At 37.9% G+C, this 21,377-nt stretch overlaps 1 protein-coding gene across 21 annotated transcripts in view; it reads left to right on the forward strand.

The window, feature by feature from the left end:
- Positions 1-21,377, forward strand: part of ESRRG (estrogen related receptor gamma) — a 400,282-nt gene that overhangs the window by 269,490 nt on the left and 109,415 nt on the right. For all 21 annotated transcript variants that reach the window (XM_031504247.2, XM_077781876.1, XM_077781879.1 and 18 more), the window contains 2 exons: positions 8,220-8,635; positions 20,374-20,490. In XM_031504247.2, the coding sequence (XP_031360107.1) occupies positions 8,233-8,635; positions 20,374-20,490 (520 nt within the window). In that variant the 5' untranslated portion in view covers positions 8,220-8,232. The remainder of the gene's footprint in view (positions 1-8,219; positions 8,636-20,373; positions 20,491-21,377) is intronic.

The following is a 21,377-nucleotide window of genomic DNA, read 5'->3' on the forward strand; positions in this document are numbered from 1 at the left end:
CTTGAGACTGAAGGCATTTTTTTGGTCTGCTTTTTCCTTTTGGAAAGTGATGAATGACAGCTATGTCTCTCTGATCTGCAGTACTGGCTTTCTGACTGGTGCACGTAACTGCTTTTGATGCTGTAGTCATTTCAAAATAATCCCTCTTTAGAAAGCCTGTTATGTTCTTGAATGAATCTTTACGTATTTTTGTAGTTTTTTATTTTTATCTCTTGAAGTAGCTGAATGTAGCATTTCATTTTCTTTTGCTCTTTCAGCTGATTTCCCTTAATAAAAAGAATCCTCACAATTAATAGCTGACTCATTCACACTTTACCATGTCCTCTGGGGGCTGGAGACATCAGGTGGATTCCATCTGATACCACTGAAATACAACCACAAGTAGAATGATGCTCCATAACAGAAAAACACTTCTTAACTAGAGTTTTTGCTCTCTTACAGCATGTGACATGAATTGTTAGTCTGCATTTGGACTAATAAAATCTTATTCTTCCTGATCAGTTTACTGATTTAGATATGATGAGGCTTGGCCATCATTCTGATTATCACATGACAGCCTTTTTGATTGGAACTTTTTGAGCATGGGAATTCTCGTGGTGTGAGGTGGTATAGATCTCAACTCTCCTCTTGCTGCAGAGCTGGCTCTTTTCGGGGATATTAAGTACTGTAACAAAAAAAAAAAAAAATATAGGCTAAAAGTCAGTAAATGAGAGAATGTGAGTCTAAGGAATTACAGTGGCAGGATTGTTGCTTCAAACAGCAGCCATGTTCTAGCTGTAAAAATGTTAAAGATGCAGGAGAAAAACGTTAGACTAAAAACTAAGTAGGCATCTGAAGTATTCCCCAAGATTTAAGTTGTATCAGGACCATAGTATATACACAAAACCTAATACATTTCTTCTGTCTTTAACTTTGAGGCATTGTAGAATGATTTTGTTTTGAAATGTTTATTTACCTCTTTGTGTTGCTTTCTCTTGAATATTTGCCTCTTTTTGTTTTAAAGTATTTGAAAACTATATTAACGAGGCATATTGAAAAAGGTATCTTTACTTTAAAAAGACATGAGATTCATATACATAGGCAAGTCTTTTCTGCAGGGAACTTTTTTTGGTGGTGGCTTGCCTAGTAGTAGTACATAACAGCTAATAGGATATTTTCTGCATAAAACACATGAAAATATTAAGGTCACTGGTGCAGTTTTTATATGTGCTTTTATTTTTTGCCTTTCAGTTAGAGGTTTTGTTTGTGTCAATGTGTTACAGTGACATGTATTAGGTACAGTGGAAAACTGTGCCACTGAGGGCTGGCACCTTTTCAGATGTCTGGTGTTTTGGCTCAAAGGTGTGAGGTCTTTGAGTATTATTCCTCATTTTTGTTCCTAAAAGAGTACCTGATGTAAAGAATAATAATTTTTCAGTTTGAAAATATTTAAATTACGATGCCTTTAAGTGCTTCAGCTTTTAAATTCAGAAGAATTATGTTATAGTCTGTCAAACCATAGGATCTGTATGCTGGAGAGCCTGTGCATGTTTAAGGATACATTTAATTAAACCAGCATTAGTGCATCTATACAGACTTATTAAAACACTTAGTTTGTCTCAATAATATTGATTAAATAGCAGTAGTTTGTTTAATCTAAGTGTATTTTTGCTATTACTACATTACTTCCAAGTAATCAGGGTAATAGTCATCATCAGTGAAATATCACGTTAGTTATGAAGTAATGCCATAAGAATTGATTTAGACTTGGCAGGAAAGGAAGGCTTTCTGTCATATAGTGCCAAAACCTGATTTGGACTATTAGAATGAGAGTTTTGCACATAATTTCTGTTCATATAAACAGGGTGTGTTTTATAGGCTTATAGGTTATTCCATACTCTGAGTATCCATTATATCAAGGAACACCTCAGACAGTTAATTATGCAAAACATCATGTAAGTAATTACACAGTATTATTATGCATCTAACAGTTTTATTGATTTGCCAGTTGCTCACTTACAGTATTTAGAGCTATAAACAAGAGATGCTCACCCTCACTTGAAATAGATCCAAGGAAATGAGCTAAAGATAAATGACACTAGTATGCATTGTTGCATCAGATGTAATCCTTAAACGTAGGAGCTGTCAACAGTAATAATTTGCAACACATTGGGGTATCTCAGGATCATTTCCTTCTTGTTAACAAAGTTTATCAACCAGGAGGCATGGGGAATCAACTTGAAATAGAACGGGAAGCAATAATGAATATTTATATATGGTGGGTGTGGATGTTTAAATAATCCCTCCTCATTTTGGAGAGTCAACCACTTGAACATTTTGCTTTTTTAAAAGCAGCACAGAAAACAGAAAGTGTAGCCTTTCAGATGAGGTGCAGATCTGAAGGGTGTGAGGTTATGTTTTTTTTGTTTTGTTGAGCTAAAAATGAGCACACGGTAGTGCAGTTCTCCACTGCTTCGTGTGCAGGAGGTGCTGTAGCAGAGCTTGAGTAGGTGGCACACGGAGCAATAGCAACTGTTGGGGAAGCTGGATCCCCTGTCAGCAGCCATCAGCTAACTCAGACCATTGCTGGTAACAACATGATGGCTTCAGGCATTGCTCCTTCTCTTCCGGCTGCTACTGGCTTTGACAGCTGCTCTGGAAGGAGTCACTGGCTTGCTTTGCTTTTTTTACCAAGGTGAAGTGGGGAAGCTTCAAAAAAAAACATAAAAGAAAGAAGGAATTGCAAAAAGCAACAAAACATTCAGCATTTTTGAACAACTCCCCATCCCACCCCCAAAAGAACCCCACCAAACCACGACAGCTGTTCTCTTTTGCATCAGGTACTCCTCACTACGTGGTTGTATGTGTGTTGATTATTAAAGACCTTGAGCCTAAGAACAGTTTTGTTTGTGCATGCATAGGACAAGATTAGCAATATTTTGCGATTAATAATCTCATCCACTAGGTTAACCAAGCAGGCCTTACCATATTTCTTATTAAAAGAAGAAATCCTTTCTTTTCCTTCCTCCAACTAAGCCAGTGCACCTTAATGCAATGATGATATGTTAGACCCAGCAGTTGTCAAAGCATCGTATTACTGTGATGCCATAATGACACCCTGTCTCTGTAAAGTAGTCATGTTTTCTCAAATCACACGTTGCACCGTTGATTTCTGACATGACACTTCATTCAGTCACTTTCCTTTTCTTTGGTGTCTCCATTCTGTGACAATAGCAGCTGGTGCCCATTTTCCTACTAAGTGATTCACATTTTACCACTTTACTAGAGTGCAATTAGCTGAAGCAGAAAAAAAATGCTCAGTGTAAAGCAGCTCAGCTGAAATTGTTACTCAGCTCTTTAACAGGATCTGGTGAATGTCTTGAGGTGTTGTCGTGGGTGTCGGTGCGAGAAACAATGTTTTGGTTTCTTTGCACACAAGTGTTTTTTTTCTGTGTTACAGTCAGGGAAACCGATTATGGGAAATTCACTGGAACACGCTGACTCCTTTTTTTTTTTTTTTTTTTGTCTGCTGATTTTAATATAGACCTGCAAAATGATAATGAAAGTAAGCACAGTATTTAGAAGGAAATGTGGTATTTATAGTCAAAGCAAGGATCTGGCTTCCATTCCTGACTGCTGCAGATTTACTGTGTTACTTAGACAAAGAGATTCTTTAGTGCATTGGCTTTCACAGTTAAAGTCTGAAGAAAGCAAGACCTTTTTGGTAGACATCCACGTGAGACAAAGATATTGGAGGAAAATCAGATGGGTGGTACTGTTAGCATGAAAAGTACCTAGTTGTGCATAATACCTACCTTGCTGATGCTCCCACATAGTAGCTGTCATTACAAATGTCAACTGCTAACAACCTATTCTGATATTTATGGAAGTAGGGCAATTCTCTCCCCAAGAAAAGAAAATACTTTATGTGCGGGTAAAAGTGGACTTTAGGGTTAGTCTGTAGTAAAAGTGGTCACTTTAATTATTGTAGCTAATTATTACCACCACTGATACCACCAGCACTGAAATATCGAATGATGCTGTAAGCAGAGCTTTTCCATCTTAAAAAACAAATGTGAAATGTGTTCATGGATTATGAGGTATTGGTATGTTGTTTTGGCCTCCTTTGGGTGTGGTAATAAGGGAGATGAGGGAAAAGTAACTTTGTGAACCATTTATATCTACAGATGCAATATAAAGATCTCCCAGTAGCTGGAATGAGGCTTTCTTTCTTAAGGCTATATACTGTAATCAGATGCAGCTAATTTTTGCATTCCACTTGTATATTGATACTGATTTAGTCAGTGTCAGCACTGTCAATATCATTAGTAATGTGGCAGGTAGATGGAAATATGAATGTGATTGCATTAATAAATTCTTAATATATTCAGCCTTTCATAAGCTCATAGCATTACAATTTATTCGCTATTGTTTAAGACCATTTTAAAGAAGAAGCTGCCTATTGCAGTGCTCTGTCATTGTACCTTTCTGCCAGCAGATCCTGACTTCAGGTCTTTCTTAAATGAAGAAGTTTTGAAGTAAATTTAGTGTAGACATGAAGAGTTAATGCTGTATATTGCACATTAGCCATGGCTTGCAGCAGCCTGTATAGTTTCTCTTGTATATGGCCATGGAAATGCTTCTAGAGCCTGTTGTTGCTTTTCCTGAGGGTACGGAAAGGAAAGTTTACCTGAGATTTCCGGCTTCTTAGAAAACTTACTTCAGAACAGCACACTACAAATGGAACTGCCATTCATTTGACTTAAGATCCAGTAAAGAAAAAAAACAACCCCACCAAGGCTTTAAAATAAATACTGTACGCTTTTATATGACACATGTTATTTCTATTCATAAACCTTAACTAAATTTAGATTTTTATTAATCCAATGTGACCTAAAAATTTTGCATTAACAGCACAATGTGGAATTGGGCTTATTCTCTTTGAATGCAGATAAAGCCATCATCTTGAAAATAGCTCTTTCTGACAAAAAGGTGTTCTTTTGAAATAAAGTCTTATTCACTACATTCCTCTTAGAGTTAATGTGAATTTTAGTGCCTCTAATTTTAGATTGAAGTGAGGTCTAGAATAAAACCCACCGGCTGACAATTGAATTTATAGATAGTTGTGAATATTTCAGGCTTGAATAATAGAGCTGTAGAATTTCAGACACAGAGAGGAAGAGAGAATTAAACTCCAACTGTAGTTTTACACTATAATGCAATGGTGTCTAGGAATTCTTCAGTGTAACGAGCTAAGTAGTAATTAGGAGGGAACTGAGGGAGGGATTTTACAGAGATCTAGCTTAGGCATTATTCCAAATGTTCAGCATGATAATTTGATGGTGGTCACACCTGCCATCCATTTTAGATGGCTCTTGAATTACTTTTGTTCAGGAGTGGTGCAGTAAGGAAGGAGTGAAAGCCGTAGGTGTCTGTTGCCCACCCACAGCCAGTACCCAGCCTTGTCTGTGTTTCACCTTCTGGGGGTTGAGAAAGTTTCTGTTCTCAGAGTCAGGCGCTGTTGTTTTCGCTGTTCCCTGGTATCGTTAATGTTTTAACCGCGTCTGCGCTTTGCCAGCGTGCACCAATCCGGTCTGTACTGTTGAAGCTGGAGCCAAAAGCAGCTCAGCCTTGGTTAGAACCAGAACCTGCTACTTCAGAGGCATCAGCACACTGGCTTTAGCACAGGCAGCACTAGTGATCAGAGTTTAGTGCTTGTTAGAACTGAGATGGTATTTTGGTTTGGACTGCTTGGAGTGGGAGATGGCCACTTCTGTACTGGCCAAAATAACATGCAGTTGAGCAGCTGATGAATTGCAAATGCGTTTTTTTCAGGAATGGGAAGGGTGACATTCGGGCTCATTATTGCAGAAATTAGATTTAAAAAATTGTCAATGGAAGTTTCCTACAAGAATGTGCCATCAAGCTAGTTGCGGCAGACTGTAGGCAGTGACTCCTAGTGCTGTATTTTGAGACTTTACATGTGGAATCATGGGAGGTGAAAAAAGAACCGAGTACATGTTTAGTCAATAAAAGGATCTTAGTGTGTAGAACAATAATACAAAAACTCAGTTGGTAAAAAGGGGAAGTTAATTGATAATCTTAATCACAGCTGTATAAAATTCAGTGTCAATGCAAGGGGAGAGAGAGACAGAGAGACACCATGTTTTAGTACCCTAATAACTTCTAACTCTAGTCTAAGATCGTAATGTATGTGAGAGCGGTCCAGTAATTATAAGGTAATAAGTGGAGTGGTGGTGTAAGTGCTCTAAATTAAAAGGAATTCGCAGAGCTGCTGTAAGTCAGTGCCGACCCGCTTTCTTTCAAACGTTGACTTGAGAAAAGTGCTTAGCCCAGAGTGCAAGTAGAAAGACAAGAGAGAGCTATCTATTAATTACAGCGCTCATTAACAATGACGGCTACAAGGCAGCAGATGCAGAAGAAAAGGCACACGCTACTGCAGGCTGGCAAGGGGATTTCCCCCCCTCCAGTTCTTGAGGAAAGGACAACACAAGCAGGTGGTCCACTGTAATAAGATATTTTCACGGCTTTAACCTTCCCATTTCCTTGGTTTATTTGCTGACACCAGAGAGCTTGCACCTTCCACCTCCCCAAATAAGCCCTGATTTTAAGTTTAGATGGTAACATTTCTGTACATCAATCTGGCTGTTTTCCAAATATACACGTTAGTTGCTTTCAATAGAATTTTACAGTAAAAATCACAATCGAGAAGTCTAAATAAAATCCATGGGTACTGATTTTAGAGTGAATCTCATCTTAAACACTTGTCTTTAATGAAGGGTCAGACTCTTATCTCCATTACCTTCATTGGGAAGGAAGCCAATTCTTTTGATTTATGTCTTTTTTTCCATTGGAGAATTTGATTCCAGATATTAAAGTAGAAATTGATGAAAATTGTTTATTCTTAAACAAAACAAAGTGGAAAGGTGAAGAAAAGATCTCAAAAATTACTTCAGAAAACGACATCAGTCAGATTTCCTGGACTTACATATTTGCTTTGAAAACAAAAATCCATAGGTCCAGGTGGTCTTATGGGATAGTCGCTTTTCTGCAGTTAATGTTTCTAAAGAAATGTTCATAACTATCATCTGAACTTTGGCTGCTTCTGAGAGTACTGTCAGAGAATGCTGGATAGGCCATTTGCTACTCTGGTCTCATAATCACGACTGGAGAAAATGAAGATAATATCTGAATCAGAGCTTTCTAATTATTATTTTTGTCTGTTGTTCACACCAAAATGTGTTAATAGTAAAAACCTTGGGGATGGAAATAGACAAAGATCTCTCCTCCAGTCCTCCCTCCAACAAATTAGTAGAAAGCATTAATTTATTGTGTAGTTTTATTTCAGATGCTTAATTCTGAAACTTTGAGAACTGAGAAGACAAAAATCTCACTTTCTGAAAGACAAAACTTATATGTAAAATTTCCTCTAATACATGTTTTTAATCCAAGAATGTAGCACATAAAATGTCAGATCCTATAGAGCTGTAGATATATGGCATAGTGCTGTAGTTATTACTGGTTAGTCTGAAGATAATGGCTAGGAAGTAATTGCAGCCTCAGCTGATGAATCATTTCACTTAGATTTTGTGAAAATGGAGTTCAGCTGTAATTATTTGTTAGAGTACCCCGTTGATGTGCTACTTCGTTACTAAATAGCTGTATCTATAATAAAGCAATATTAATGAAGAATATATTTTCATTATATTTCAAGGGATTTACTCTTCAGTTCTTGAATCAGATCTATAGATAACGGATATGTGTTTTAGTTAAGTGTCCTGACAAATATTAATTACAGAGCAGAGCATTTATGTGATCAGACTTGAAAATATTTGTTTCTGATAATGGTGAGATTTACAGAAAGAAATTACAGATGGAAAAATGAAGACATTTAATAGCCAAGCCATTCAATAGGAATTATAAATTTTTTTTACTTGCTCGATGACAAGTTCAGAATTTAGAGTTGATGTGAAGTTGACATGTAGCCTAGAGGGCAGGTGGAGGGGACAACAGAAGGATTTGGTCTCTTTAAAGTTTTTGTTTACTGCCTGTCTGGAGCTTTGACAAAGCTCTGTCATGCCCTTATGCTGATTACCTTCATGTAGAACAAGAAGTATTGACTAATGAATGAATGATGTGCAGTCCCTAACCCTTCCAGAGCAGCCTTAAAGAGCACTGTCTTTAATACACACATTCTTCTTTCTCTCTCCCCACTGCAGGCTTCTCTGCAGAATGTCAAGCAAAGATCGACACATTGATTCCAGCTGTTCGTCGTACATCAAGACGGAACCGTCGAGCCCCGCCTCTCTGACGGACAGCATCAACCACCACAGCCCCGGTGGCTCCTCCGACGCCAGCGGGAGCTACAGTTCCACCATGAATGGGCATCAGAACGGGCTGGACTCGCCTCCCCTCTACCCCTCGGCCACAGGGCTCGGGGGCAACGGGCCGGTCAGGAAACGGTACGATGACTGCTCCAGTACCATTGCTGAAGACTCACAGACCAAGTGTGAATATATGCTGAACTCGATGCCCAAAAGACTGTGTTTGGTGTGCGGTGACATTGCGTCAGGGTACCACTATGGAGTGGCCTCCTGCGAGGCCTGCAAGGCTTTCTTCAAGAGGACAATTCAAGGTTGGTTATCTGTGAAGCTTCCTTTCCTTTGCTCAAAATGAAAATGTATAGTCTTTGGCTGAAGCCTTTTAGGACTTTAGACCGTGCCTTTTCATGCACGGTCCTACAGATGTTGTTCATGAAGAAGCCCCTTTGTGCTTCTTTGGGTGTTCTGTCTGTCACGTTTAGCCCAATGCTATTTTTATTTTGATTCCAAAAAACAGAAAAGCACTGGAGCTAACCGGTGGACGTTCAGATTTGTTTTCTCTGAGAGTTTGTCTGGATTCCCATAAATGATTGTTGCAAAGAAAGCAGAGCATTTTCTGAAGGTTGTCATGGACGCCTTGTGAGCACACCCTGTGGCTGGCACACAGGATTTTGTATATTGCTCCTAAGTACACCACTCTCGTACTTAAATTGTTACAGAAATCCAGTTTATATTTGTTAAAAAACCAGTGCATGTGAAATTGGAACAAAAATGCAGTGGTGTAATGCTTTGTGCCTATCAGTGTATTGATAACTGGTCTTTCACCCGCTATATACAGTCATTTTAAATGGGTTTGTCAAATCACATTCTAAGGAGAGTAAGTTGGCAGCTCACATTCTAAGATCACATTCTAAGGAGAGTAAGTTGGCAGCTTTTGGTCTCTGCTCAGTATTTTTTACTAATCTGCTCTTGATAGCTATTACAAATATGCCACATATTTTGGCAGAAATTAGTACAAATGGGAAAATTTGCATGACTGCTTCTTCTAGCTTCAGAACCTATGGAGACAAAATAACCTTCTACTTTGATTTAGATATCATCCTTTCAAGTAAAATTGAAGGTGCTTTATTTAAAGAACATGAGGCCAAGCTTGGCCTGTGCAGGAATATAGTGTCACATTAAATTAAACTCAGACTTCAGAGACTAAAATTAGGTTGGTAAGTCCAAATTTAAGCTTCTCAATAAAACCTGCTTGATTTTCATACATGTTGAGCACCTGAAATTCTCAGGAAAGGCAATGCAATCTGGTGATATACTTTTCTTTTTAAGAATGAACATAAAGTGAGCTTCAGTTTGTAATTTCACATAACCCCAAATTAAAAAACATTTAGTCTTTAGTATATTGTTTCCATATTTAATGTAAAATTAGTAAGGAAAAATAATGAATGTTAATTTGATTTATCTATTGCTGAGGTGGCGGCTCTTTTATTCTCTCCTCCATTTTGCTGCTGGGAAGATTTGAGCCTTTTACCAGCAGGAAGTATGAGGGCCATACAGCCACTAAAAAGAAACACTAGACTTCAGTTGTTCTAATGGAGCTGAATGTTACATTGTTGGCAACCAGTAAACAAAGATTTGTACTGGTGGCCTGGGTTTATATGTAAAATAAGCACACACACGGAGACAGTATGCTCATTTCAAGTCTCTGTTTAAAAAAAAAAAAAGAAAAAAACAAAGAGTTAGATGATTTCACTTGACCTTCAAGAACATTTTCAGAAAAGCTCAAAAAATGTTTCTACTGAATCAATTTGTATTTTGTGGTTGCTAAACTTCAAGCACCAATTTCAACTAGCAACTTTGTTTTTATAAATGGTATTTAATTGCTGTGTAATAGCTGTCCTACAGGACTGAATTGATGCACGATTATTTTAGTGGCATTTTGAGCACAAAAAAAACCTGCTACAGAAACAAAAAACTGATTGAAGTGTTGACTTCTGGCAGTAAAAGGTAACCTGCAATTTTACACCACACCACAGACAGCAAGTTTGTGGGCATGGGAGCACAGGGCAGAGACGTCATCCTCCAGATTAGCAACCTGGACTTGGCCACGCAGCTCAAGTTAGAACTGGCAGCTGTGCAAAAAGTCTCAGTGAGGTTACAGCACGAGCTGCATCAGCAGGTGACAGTGCTGTGAAGACAAAAAAAAAATGCAGTAGGGCAAAACCAAGCTTTGAAAAGAAAAGCCAGAATGAAGAAACTAAGAATAGGAAGTATGTTGCCCATCATAATGTCATGACAGCATCTCCAAGCAATGGTCCTGACTAAGCTGGCATAAATACTGAGAGTTTTCAGGTATTATCCAAAATAATGGAAGCTACTTGGGTGAATCAAGCCATGAATTGTGGTAGGTGACAAAATGTATATAAAGAAAGGTGCTTCCTCATTATTTGAATGGGAAAATTCTACCTTTAGGCTTGCATGAAGTGTAATTCCCCTGAGGTTTTTTGTTCTAATTGATAGAATTTAGTTCCAGTGCCCTGCAGGTCATTCTTCCCTGCACTGTTTCATTTCCTTGTTCATATCATGTTCATTCTCTCTGCTTATTTTTAAAATGAGTTTGCTGCTGCATTACTGCAAATAAGAAAACAGGAAAACAGAAATAAATGCAAAAGGCTTTGAAATGCAGAATAGAAAACCAGGCTGCCTGAAGAGTCAAATATAGTAACTGTGCATATGTAGGGATAACATGTTTCAGCTCAAAAAATGACTTATTTTAAATGCTAATAGCTTAATTGTGATGGGTACTTTATTATAGATTTGATGAAAAAGAACATAGGACTTCCCAAACCTTTGTTGATCATTCATCAGTTTACTAATTTAGCTCAGGCTTGTAGGTACTCAGTGCTCTTCCTGTTGAAATCATGGGCACAACTGCCCTGACTTCTGGGAGAGGAAGGCTGAGCTGATAAAGTCAGATTATGAAGCACATCCTGTGTTCATGTAAGGCCTGATGTCCTTTCCACTGAGTCAACGGGAGTCTTTCCATTCCAGACGAGTCTCTTGAGGTCTCAGTAGGTGGAGGCCACAGGCAGCTGCTCTGAGAGCCAGCACAGTTACTTGTGCACCACCAGCATCTCACACAGGACAGAAGCATCACAGTGCCCCTAGTAGCTGCTACACAAGGCCCTCTAGTCTTTCTCACTCTAATGTAGAGTATACATCTGTTTTTAAGGGTAATGGAGATTATCATTCCCTTTCAGATTTAGCAATTTAGTCTAAAAAGCATCCATTCCTGTCTCCTGGAATCAATTCCTGCTCATTTCTTTAAACATTAAGAAATTAAATGAACCCTGTTTTGAAGTATAAGAAGGAGTAATTTTGTCTTTTTAGAATCTATATTTTTAACATGGGCCAAAAATACATTTGCAGTTTTGGTAAACTGTGCATAATTATGATAAAATCAATAATACTAGAAAAAAATAGAAACAAGCAATTTCCTGGCTAAAAGAAATGAAAGAGAACAAACCCACCAAAAAAGAGCTCAATATATAAAATTGATGTCTTCTTAGGTCATAGTAGAATGTAGTGATGTTCTGCCCCTTTTGTGAGATATAAGGTATGGAAGAACTGGATGTTCTCCCTGTTCAGCCTAGCACTCACTCAGCTGAAGCTCTCAGTTTGCTTCTGGGATAATTTACATGGTGGCTGATTGCAAGTGTCTCACAGAAATACACACACAGCCAAATCTTCCCAAAATTGGCTTAACATCAGGGATAGTAGAAAATAGCAACATCTAAAAATAGTTACAGGTCTATTGATTTTTAGGGTCTCTTCACAGTTTTTGCTGTGCACTGTATTATCTTGAAAACTCTGAGCTTTCATTAAAAGCAAGAGGGAGGGAAAAAAAAATTTCAGTTGTCAGCTGGGTGCAGTCTTGTGTTCAACACAGAGGTCTTGCACTTGCTAGAAATCTTGTAGTGAATATTTAATGTAAATATATTTCTCATAATTTTTATTTGGTCAGTTATCACATATACTAGTAAGTACACATTTTTATTAATGATATGTAATTGCTCGGTGTTCATAACCTAAACATTTCAGGAGGGGATTGAACTGGTGTTCTTGCTTTCAGGAGAGGGCTGAGATGATAGGACTTACAGGTTCAAAGACAGTTTATGATCCTGTTTTATGCTAGCTTTTATCTTCTAAAATAATGGCCTGCATGTAGAAGACTTTCATCCTCCCTCCTTCCAAATTGTCTTTGGACTCTTTAAACTAGCCTGAAAAGATAGTGTGTAAAACCTGCACATTCCTCCTAAGGCTTCTCACAAAGTCTCAGATCTTACTTATAATTTCTCTGGATACTGTTTGAATTTTCCCTAAAAAAGCTAAATATTTTGCATTCAGTAGTTTTTGTTCTTGAATTTCTACTTTTTTTGTGGGTTTTTTTGGTTTATATGTTTATTTTTTGAGGAAAAGCTGTTGGATGAACAGTAGTGAGGCATCAATCTTCTGTGTATACCCCAGGGTAAGTAAAGCAATAGTTGGTAAGAAGCCCTGCAGTCAGACCCTCACTGTCTCGTCATTTCATCCCTGAGAGTTGCTGCCTGTCTGTGTCTCCTAAAACAAACAGGAACTACTTTATCCTTGAAATGCTGTTGTCTTCTGCCATCTCATTTTATGCTGCTCAGCTAAGAGCCTTCAGCTCTACAGTTCTGCAGGGATGTTCCTATTGTCTTCAAAGCCTGCCCAAACTGCCTTGTACTTTGTTCAGCACTTTGGTTGCTCAGAGGTTTTTTTAATCCCTCTAATGTTCAGGTTTTCCAATCTTCTTTAGAGTGATGACCTGTTATTGAGCCAGTTTGAACTGTAAATGTACAAACACTTTACAGTAAATAAATTTTTATTTTTCCATCAGGAAGTTTTAATCAACAAAGATAGGACTATGTACATTCAGATAAGGCAACATAAAGTTTGATTTGAAGTTGCACGTGACTGAAGTGGCTTCCAAAGGGTATTTTGCATTTCTGAAAGCTGTCTTCTGCAACACATTTTTCAGGAAGAAATGAAAGCAAATTAAACAAGATTTTATGGCTTTTCAGCTTCTTTGCTGATAGCTAAGATTATTGTTGTTTACAAGGATAGGGTGGAGGCTCACATCTTGGTACACTGGCCTGTGGACCTTGGCTGTGGTGCAGATGGCAGCCCTCCAGTGAGCTGAACACTAAATGTCACCTGAATCCATCATTACCTGATTTGATCATTCACCTTCTTTATATAAGTGAAAGTCTGTGCATCAGCACTTCTTTCAAAGAATATTTTAAGCAAGCAGTGATAGATATCTTCCCTTTCCCCCAATTTTTCTGTGCTTGTGGACCAGCCAGACTAGCAAGCAAGTATTTTAAATTCCTTCCAACTCATCTTTTTATCCTGTCATAATGTCATTGCGTAGCTGTGGCAGCTAAACAAGATGAGACAATAAAATAGAAACATGCTGAAATCTGAGAACCAGAGAGAAGTTTAAAAGTATACAGATTGTTCTGTCTTTTTTACTATCCCTGCTTTCCTTACAACCTTGAAAATTGTAATAAGCATTTAGATGATTTGGGAGTAAGAATGAGCATCCTGATTAGTGCATGGCTATTTTGAATCCATCAGAAATGCTGAAAAAGAGATGTGATTTACACTGGTAAATGTAATACTAGTGTACTAGCTGGTACACTAGTATGTGTCAGTGCCATTGTAATTAGGTCTGGATCTCCTTTTGTTATAAACGTCTCTGAAAGCCTCCAGCCCACTTAAAAAGCTCTGTCTCATTTGAAATCAGAGACACAAGAAGTCTCAGCTAGCAAGTGATTTATGTTTATGTTTGTATAACTTTTTAATAACCTTTCTTTCTGGTGTGAAAATAATTCAGTTTGCAGCTTTCCAGACTGAGATATTCTTTGTGCTTATAAACAAACAATGACAACCATTCATGCTATCATAGTACAGTGTATCAAAATTGACCTAGATAAAATACCAGTAGGGACCATATGTAGATAGTTCAATCTTTCTGACTTGAACAGCTCTTAAGTGACTACCAGGTAGCAGGGGATCAGTTCTCTCTGTGCCTTCAAAGCACTGACTCTCTTTTAAGGTGACCGAAATGCCCTTCATTTCTCTTGAATAAGTTGAGTCCAGGGGGATTCAAAGGTAGTTGGGTCCTTACAGATTCAACACCCCCTAATATCAGCCAGATACTGAAAATTATGGTGACTTTTTATGATGCTGGAAGCCAGTCTACCTAGTTAGAGGCTGATACAAAACTGTCATGTCGTCAGAGTAGTCAGCATCACCTTTACATTTTTGCTTTAAATCACCATTTTGCTTTCTAAAAATTAAAAAAAAAATGCAAATTCTAAATAAGTTTTTGTTCTGTAACACAGTACACTGATTTCTTCAAAGCAATTCAACATAGTGATTTCACTAAAAATGTACTTTTAAGCTGTTCATGTCCCTCTCTCAAACACCATGTTTAAAAAGTAGCTGCTTCTCCTTAGTTACTTACTCTAACAGAAAAGATAACATAAGCAAGAGATGAAACATATCCTTCATACAGGAAAAGATGCTTGAGATATTTGGGAATCAGATTTTTAAATGTTCTGTAACTATGTATTTCTGAAGTCACCTGGTTGAAAAGTTGTGAATACAGTCAATTTTAGGCTTAATCATCTCCAGTTGACCTGTAGCAGAATTCATAGAGCTTTCTTACAGTATCAGGTGAATCTGTCTGAGGATTTGCCAGGCAAAGCTGGATTCAGTTATTTATGTTCAAATCTGACCTCATTCCATCCTGACCCTACTTCTGAAACCTTACCAGTGTGGGTACTTTTACATGTGAAAATACTTACTCAAACCTTAATTCAGCTAAGTTTTGACTGCAAAGTAGGGAGCAGAGTCTAGAAGAACTGAAACTTTAGCTGGAGAGAAAATATTTTTACTTTCCTCAGTTCAGCTTCATTAAGAGAATAGATTTTCAAGTCTAGGACTTTTTCTCTGTCCTTCTTTTCAGTTAGCCTGTTACTCTTCATTTCTAAAAGCTCCTCATTCTCAGATTCTCAGGAACCATTCTTTTCCATTCTGGTTAGATTATGTATAAAGGTGTAACCTAACGTAATGAAATTCACTCTCTGTGCTAGCTTAGATTCTCCTGTGTCTCTCTTTCTAAGAGTTCTCTTTTATTAAGTCCCAGAAGACCTGTGGCTGTAAATCCTGGCTACTTCCCATTTTCAGAGTTTTGATGCATAGCAATGCACAGACAAGCAGGTGTATTCCTTCAGGTCTGTCACCCAGGAAAAGAGAGCATGAAGGGGTATCTGGGGTAAACCTCACTGCAGAAAAACTTAAATCCAGTTAAGCACTAGTCTCTATGAAGAATGAGAACACTTAATTTTTGAAATACAAGCTTTTGGAAAAAAGGTATTAAGTTACAGAATGTGAAAGAGAAACTTTGGGAGAAAAATGGAACTTTATTGAACTGTAGTGGAGCTTCATGAACAGAAAATTACTGCATTGAAGGAATATTGGTTCATTTGGTTTTTTCTTTCTTTTTTATTTCTGAACCTACATTCCCACACAGTAAAAGTTTTGATACTGATATCTTCAGTATTCCTCTTGCTTTTTTAAGTGGCTCATGGCTATTCTTTCCAAACACATTTTCACCCTGCACTTAAGTCTTCCTCATAGCTTTTACTTGTCCAAGGATTTTTTGAGTGTACTTCAATAGCTTGTAGCAATCCTTTTACATCTTTGATGTTATAATGTCTAATATTGCAGCATGAAAAAAGGAAATAAAACTTCTGCTAGGACTTGATGTCTGCAGCTTCTATTTTTGTTGGTATTAGTGGAAGAGAGACCCCTGGTCCAGCCTGTTTCCAGAGCCAGCTTCTGCCTCTCTGGGAGGTATCTGGGAGGTTCTGAAGTCATGACTGTTGATGACAATAACTTCTTGCAAGGCAGGAGACCCAGTGTTTTCAGTGAGCTCTTCTTAGCTGTGGTTCTTGCTTGTCCTGTCTCCTTTAGTGTCACTGTCCATTCTGTGCAAGAAATGGCCAAAATGGTTTTGAGAATCTTGGCTAAATCCACTCAGTTGCCTGACTTGTAAAGGTATCAAGTAAGTCCCTGTACCACAAAAATTGTTCTTTCTTCACTCCTCATTCAAGTAATATCCAAACCTCATCTGTGAGGTAAAAAGAAATGGTACCTCAGCCCATTTATCCTGAACTGTGTGTGAAGATGTGGCTGTCTGAAGCATGTAAAATTGGAGAGCTGGGTATATGGGGTAAGTTTTAGCACTTCACCTGCTGTCTCAGGATCAAATGGCATCATGTTTTCAGTTTTTCAACTGCTCTTGGTAAGCACAGTGTTTTAGAAGTATTTTCACATCCAGCAGCTGAGGTAATAAAATTTAACAAATCAATAGAAAAAGGAACTGGTTTTAAATAAACACTCCTCAGTACAGGAAGAAAGAAAAGGGGCTTAGGCTGGTATAAATCCCATTATATTCTAGCACAGCGAAATGTCTTTGGGGAGTGAAGATTTGACATATATTTTTATTTTCAAGCATCATACTAATTTATATTACTCAGCCCTTTAACTGCCAAACTGTAAAAGTCCATTATGCTACTGAAAGGAATATACAAATTATCCCCTGGCACTTTAGGCAGGAGGTTTACATATATGCCGTTATTCTATCAGCCAGCTAGCTGCACGATTCTATTAAGGAGTAAGTGAGAAAATTATATTGCCTGCAAACTAATTGTACAAAAGACTCTGAAATAAGTAATCAGAGCCCAATTCTTTCTGAAGACTAGCCAGGAGATATTATAAATCACTCAATCACTCTTGTCAGCCCAGTGTAAAGACCCCGAGCTGCCATGTTGATTTTGTTCACTGTATAACACAACTTCCTCTCCAGCTGTTGACAGGACTGGGCAAACTCAGCTTTTACTCTTCCTAGCTGCTCAGTTTCAGCCTCCAGCATCTTGAAGTAGGTAAGGAATTGGTAGAGATTCCTTCTGGATCTTCATCTGAAATAAAATGCAGATCTGAGTATCTTGAATGGAAATTCATATCTAGAAGTAAATAAGAAATTATGAAAGCTCTAATTACCTGGAATGTGTAGTGAATTCAGGTTTTTAACAAAAGTAAATCCACTAATACTTGGAGTGCTAGGTAAGATGCATTTTAGTATGATATAGATAGCCACTGCATCTACATGTGCACTGGAGACAAAATGTTAATTCTTTGAACCCTTACTGCAACATTCTAAAATGCTGGAACACTTTATGGGGACCAACTATGGTCATTGGTAAGATGTGGATCTTTGTTTCTATTCTTGTCACTTTACTGAGCTCATTGGAAGAATTCTTTGCAGCATTTTCTAAGTTCATTTTACAACACCAAAAATGAATATTGAGTGTCAGCTGTAAAATACAAGTCATTAAAGAAAAGCTGTTTAAATTGAAAGGTGATTCCCCCTGTAAGCTAAAATCCTAGAATCCAAGTTACTAGAATAATAGCTCCTTTTAGCATTCTTTAGGTGTCAAGAATTTGCAGGAAAAGTAAGTTACACTGTGCCTTCTGCATACTGTTGCATAGTTTGCAGAAATGTGAAATGTCAGGATATGGATTGGAAGTGTCTGTGTAATGAAATGAGCACTTGCATTTATCTTTCTGGTTCTGAATACTACTTCTTGGTGTTGGCACCTGTACCTTTGTATCTTGAGACAGAATCTCTTCATACAGTGAAAATATTCCACCTGTCCTGGTAGAGAGCTTTGCTTCCTGAAGTTCTCTGTTATAATCTTGGTCTTGTGTTTTGATCAAGATTGTTTCTGACCTTGTGCAAAGGTATCTTTGATCTTGTGCAAAGCATTTCTGATTTCCTGTTTCTTTTTTTTTTTTTTTTAAGATAGGGATGGTAATACATTTATTTCTGTAGTATAATGAAGTTCATTAGATACAATTTGTGAAAGCTTTGAAGGTCTTCTGAGTAATGGTTGTGCCTTTCTAAGAATGCCTTGTTAGAAGGAGAGGATAATGTGAATCCTTTTTTAAGCTTATCCTTGCCATCATTTTCTACCTATCCTTCCAAAAGTGTTATTTCCTAACTTTTCTAATAAGTATTGGAAAGACTTTTTGCAGGAACTGTTATGCCGAATTCCCTACCCACCATATCCTTCAGTTTCTTAAATAGCTTTCTCCACAGCAGCTAAGAAAGGGGAAAAGGACTAAATTGCTTTGACCATTGTCATTAGCATGCAGACATACTAAGATCTGTTTTACTCACCAGCATTGCTAACTCACTCATGCAGTAATGTCCAGGGGGAAGAAAGCCAGCAAAGGCCTGAAAAGGTTGTGCCAAATGTGCTGGTTGTGTTGGCAGAGTGCACATTTTGCCATGCAGATCTCCTTTATCATAAATACTTAACCAATTTTCAATAGATGTAAGTGGTTTAAGTATTACTTCCTGTTGAATTAGCAGTTGCTGAGCATTTGAGTCTTTGTGCAATCCTGCAATCCACTAATGTGATATTTAATGAGGAGACATCAGTCTGGAGAAAGGTAGTCAATATAAATCAGTGTTTACGGAGTGTGATTAACTCTGAAATATTTCATCAATGCTGTGGTCCCAGGCAGACTCTATGCTAATTATTAGAACCTGTGCATGTTTCAGGGGACTTCGATGGACCCCGAGTGCAGCAAACATGGAGCAGCAAAATTGCGATTATGCTCAGACTGTCTCTGATGACAATTTATGCATTTGGTGTGATGACCTCTTGCTTCCCAAGAGGGCAATAAACAGAATGCATTTTCATTAAGATACTAATGCACTTTATCACAGGGGGAAGGGGTTAGAAAATAAAGAAATACCTTTAAAGCAAGATGTGACAGACTGATCGGGAAGATACTTTATTTAAAAGTCGGTTTCCAGTGTAACTCCTGGCTGTTGCAAAGTCTGTCACTGTGGATGTAGTGCTGGGCTATAGGATGCATGGCTGGGCAGATGAATAAGCTGAGCTAAGCTGTTTTGTGAAAACTGCAGTGATACTAGGGCAAAAGAGAACAGATGTTCTCGCATTTGGACTTGGATACCCAAAGATGTGATTTTAAAAATGTAAACTGCTCATGTATTTTACTCAGGCTTCTCTGTTCTTTTTTTTTTTTTTTTGAGGAGAAATAGTATGAATTAAGCAGTAGCAACAAATTAAAAAAGAGACTGCTTTGCTCAGGAGGGCTCACATTTAAGGCTCAAGCTTGTTGTAGGCCTTAAGAGGGGACCTGGGAGAAGCAGAGGCACAAAGGCAAGCATCTCTTCCAGTTTTTGTTATTCTGACACCTTGGCAGGATTGATCGTGTTCCTGATACCTCTTAGTACAAGAACTTGGTTGAAAGTATGGAGAGAAGAGATGTCCTGGAGCAGAGGCCTGGCCTAGCACCTGTAGAACATGCTAGATGTGGTGGTAGCAATCCTGTTGAGCCCTGCCTGATGCTCTGTGCCAGCTGTAGTGAAAGAAGAAAGGTGAAAGTCCATAGTACCTGTTATAGTTGATTATGCAGTAAAGCAGTCCTCCTTTTGAATTTTAGGCCAAGGGAGACTAATGAAATTGGCTAAAAAGGAAAATAAAGAGTACTCAGAGAAGGAGCCTGAGCCTGTGGCTTGGTACAGAAAATAAATGACAAAATGTCTTTCTTCTATCAGCAGAAATAACATACATGAAGGATTTTGCTAGGGACAGTATTTGGAGTGAGACACAGACTCACATTAATTGTGGTTTTGTATATTTTTTTTTTAATAGAGATGTCAAGATTAAAAAAAAACGGGGTGAAAAAACTTCATCTTTTAAGTCAGCTAATTATTTTTACTTGAGAGGCATTTCCTTTCTGTAGCACTGCTTACTCTTGGTACATTCCAAAATGAAATGCAATGTATGAGTACTTTTGTATATGTGTTGTTTTGGTTAGTCAGTGACTCTGAACACCTCTTCCCCTGTCTGTTCCATCACAGGTAACATAGAGTACAGCTGCCCAGCAACGAATGAATGTGAAATCACAAAGCGCAGACGCAAGTCCTGCCAAGCCTGCCGCTTCATGAAGTGTCTAAAAGTTGGCATGCTGAAAGAAGGTAAGACTGACCACCTCAATCTGTATCTCTCTGCAAACACTTGCTACAACTGTAGGGCAGTCAGGAAAGAAGAGAGACTGGTGAGTGTTCTAATCAGTTATTGCAAAGGCTATTTTCATACATACTTGCTTTTTCTGACATCTGCTTCTAGGCTATCAAATTATACTTTATCACATAGAGTTCATCATCTTGTGTAGTACAGCAAAATGCACCTCAGCATTTAATCTCCTTCAGTAAGTAACTGATAGAATAACCATCAGAATTCTCAAAGATTTATTTCCTCCATTCTTTATCCACTGTTACTCTGTCCCTGTTCTGGCAGAAAACCAAAACACATACTGTGCCTTCCTTTTATTTAGTCTTCATTCCATCAGGAAAAATGAAAAGGTTACTTCTAAATTAAACAAGTATAAGTGTTTTGTGTGTGTACTGAAGTTACTCTAACTACACTGGAGCAAAATATGGGATGCAGAAGAGGAGAATCTATCCCCCTTTTTTTTTTCCTAAAAGCGTCTGAGGACCCCTGCCCCTCACTGTAAGTATATATTGAATGTTTAAATTCATCAGCTATATTTTGAAGATATTGAATCCAAGAAAATATACTCAAGAAATGGTGCTGTCTTACCTGTAACCTGCTTCATCTATGTTACACAAAGAAATGATTCCTCAAATCTTGGTTGCCTGCTATACACTTTCATTGCTGTTAATCTATATGCAAGAATACACTTGTAAGCACATGTATTACGTGCATTGTTATTTTAGAGCACTGTCACCACCAAGAAAGATGCCATGGACTTCTGAACTAGATAAACATTTGAAATATAATCAGCACAGTGTTCTCTTAAGTATTGTATCCAGTGGAGAGTACTTTGTGTTAAGCAACCACT

The sequence above is a fragment of the Lonchura striata genome, chromosome 3 (assembly GCF_046129695.1).
Source record: "Lonchura striata isolate bLonStr1 chromosome 3, bLonStr1.mat, whole genome shotgun sequence".
Lineage (NCBI taxonomy): Eukaryota > Metazoa > Chordata > Aves > Passeriformes > Estrildidae > Lonchura > Lonchura striata.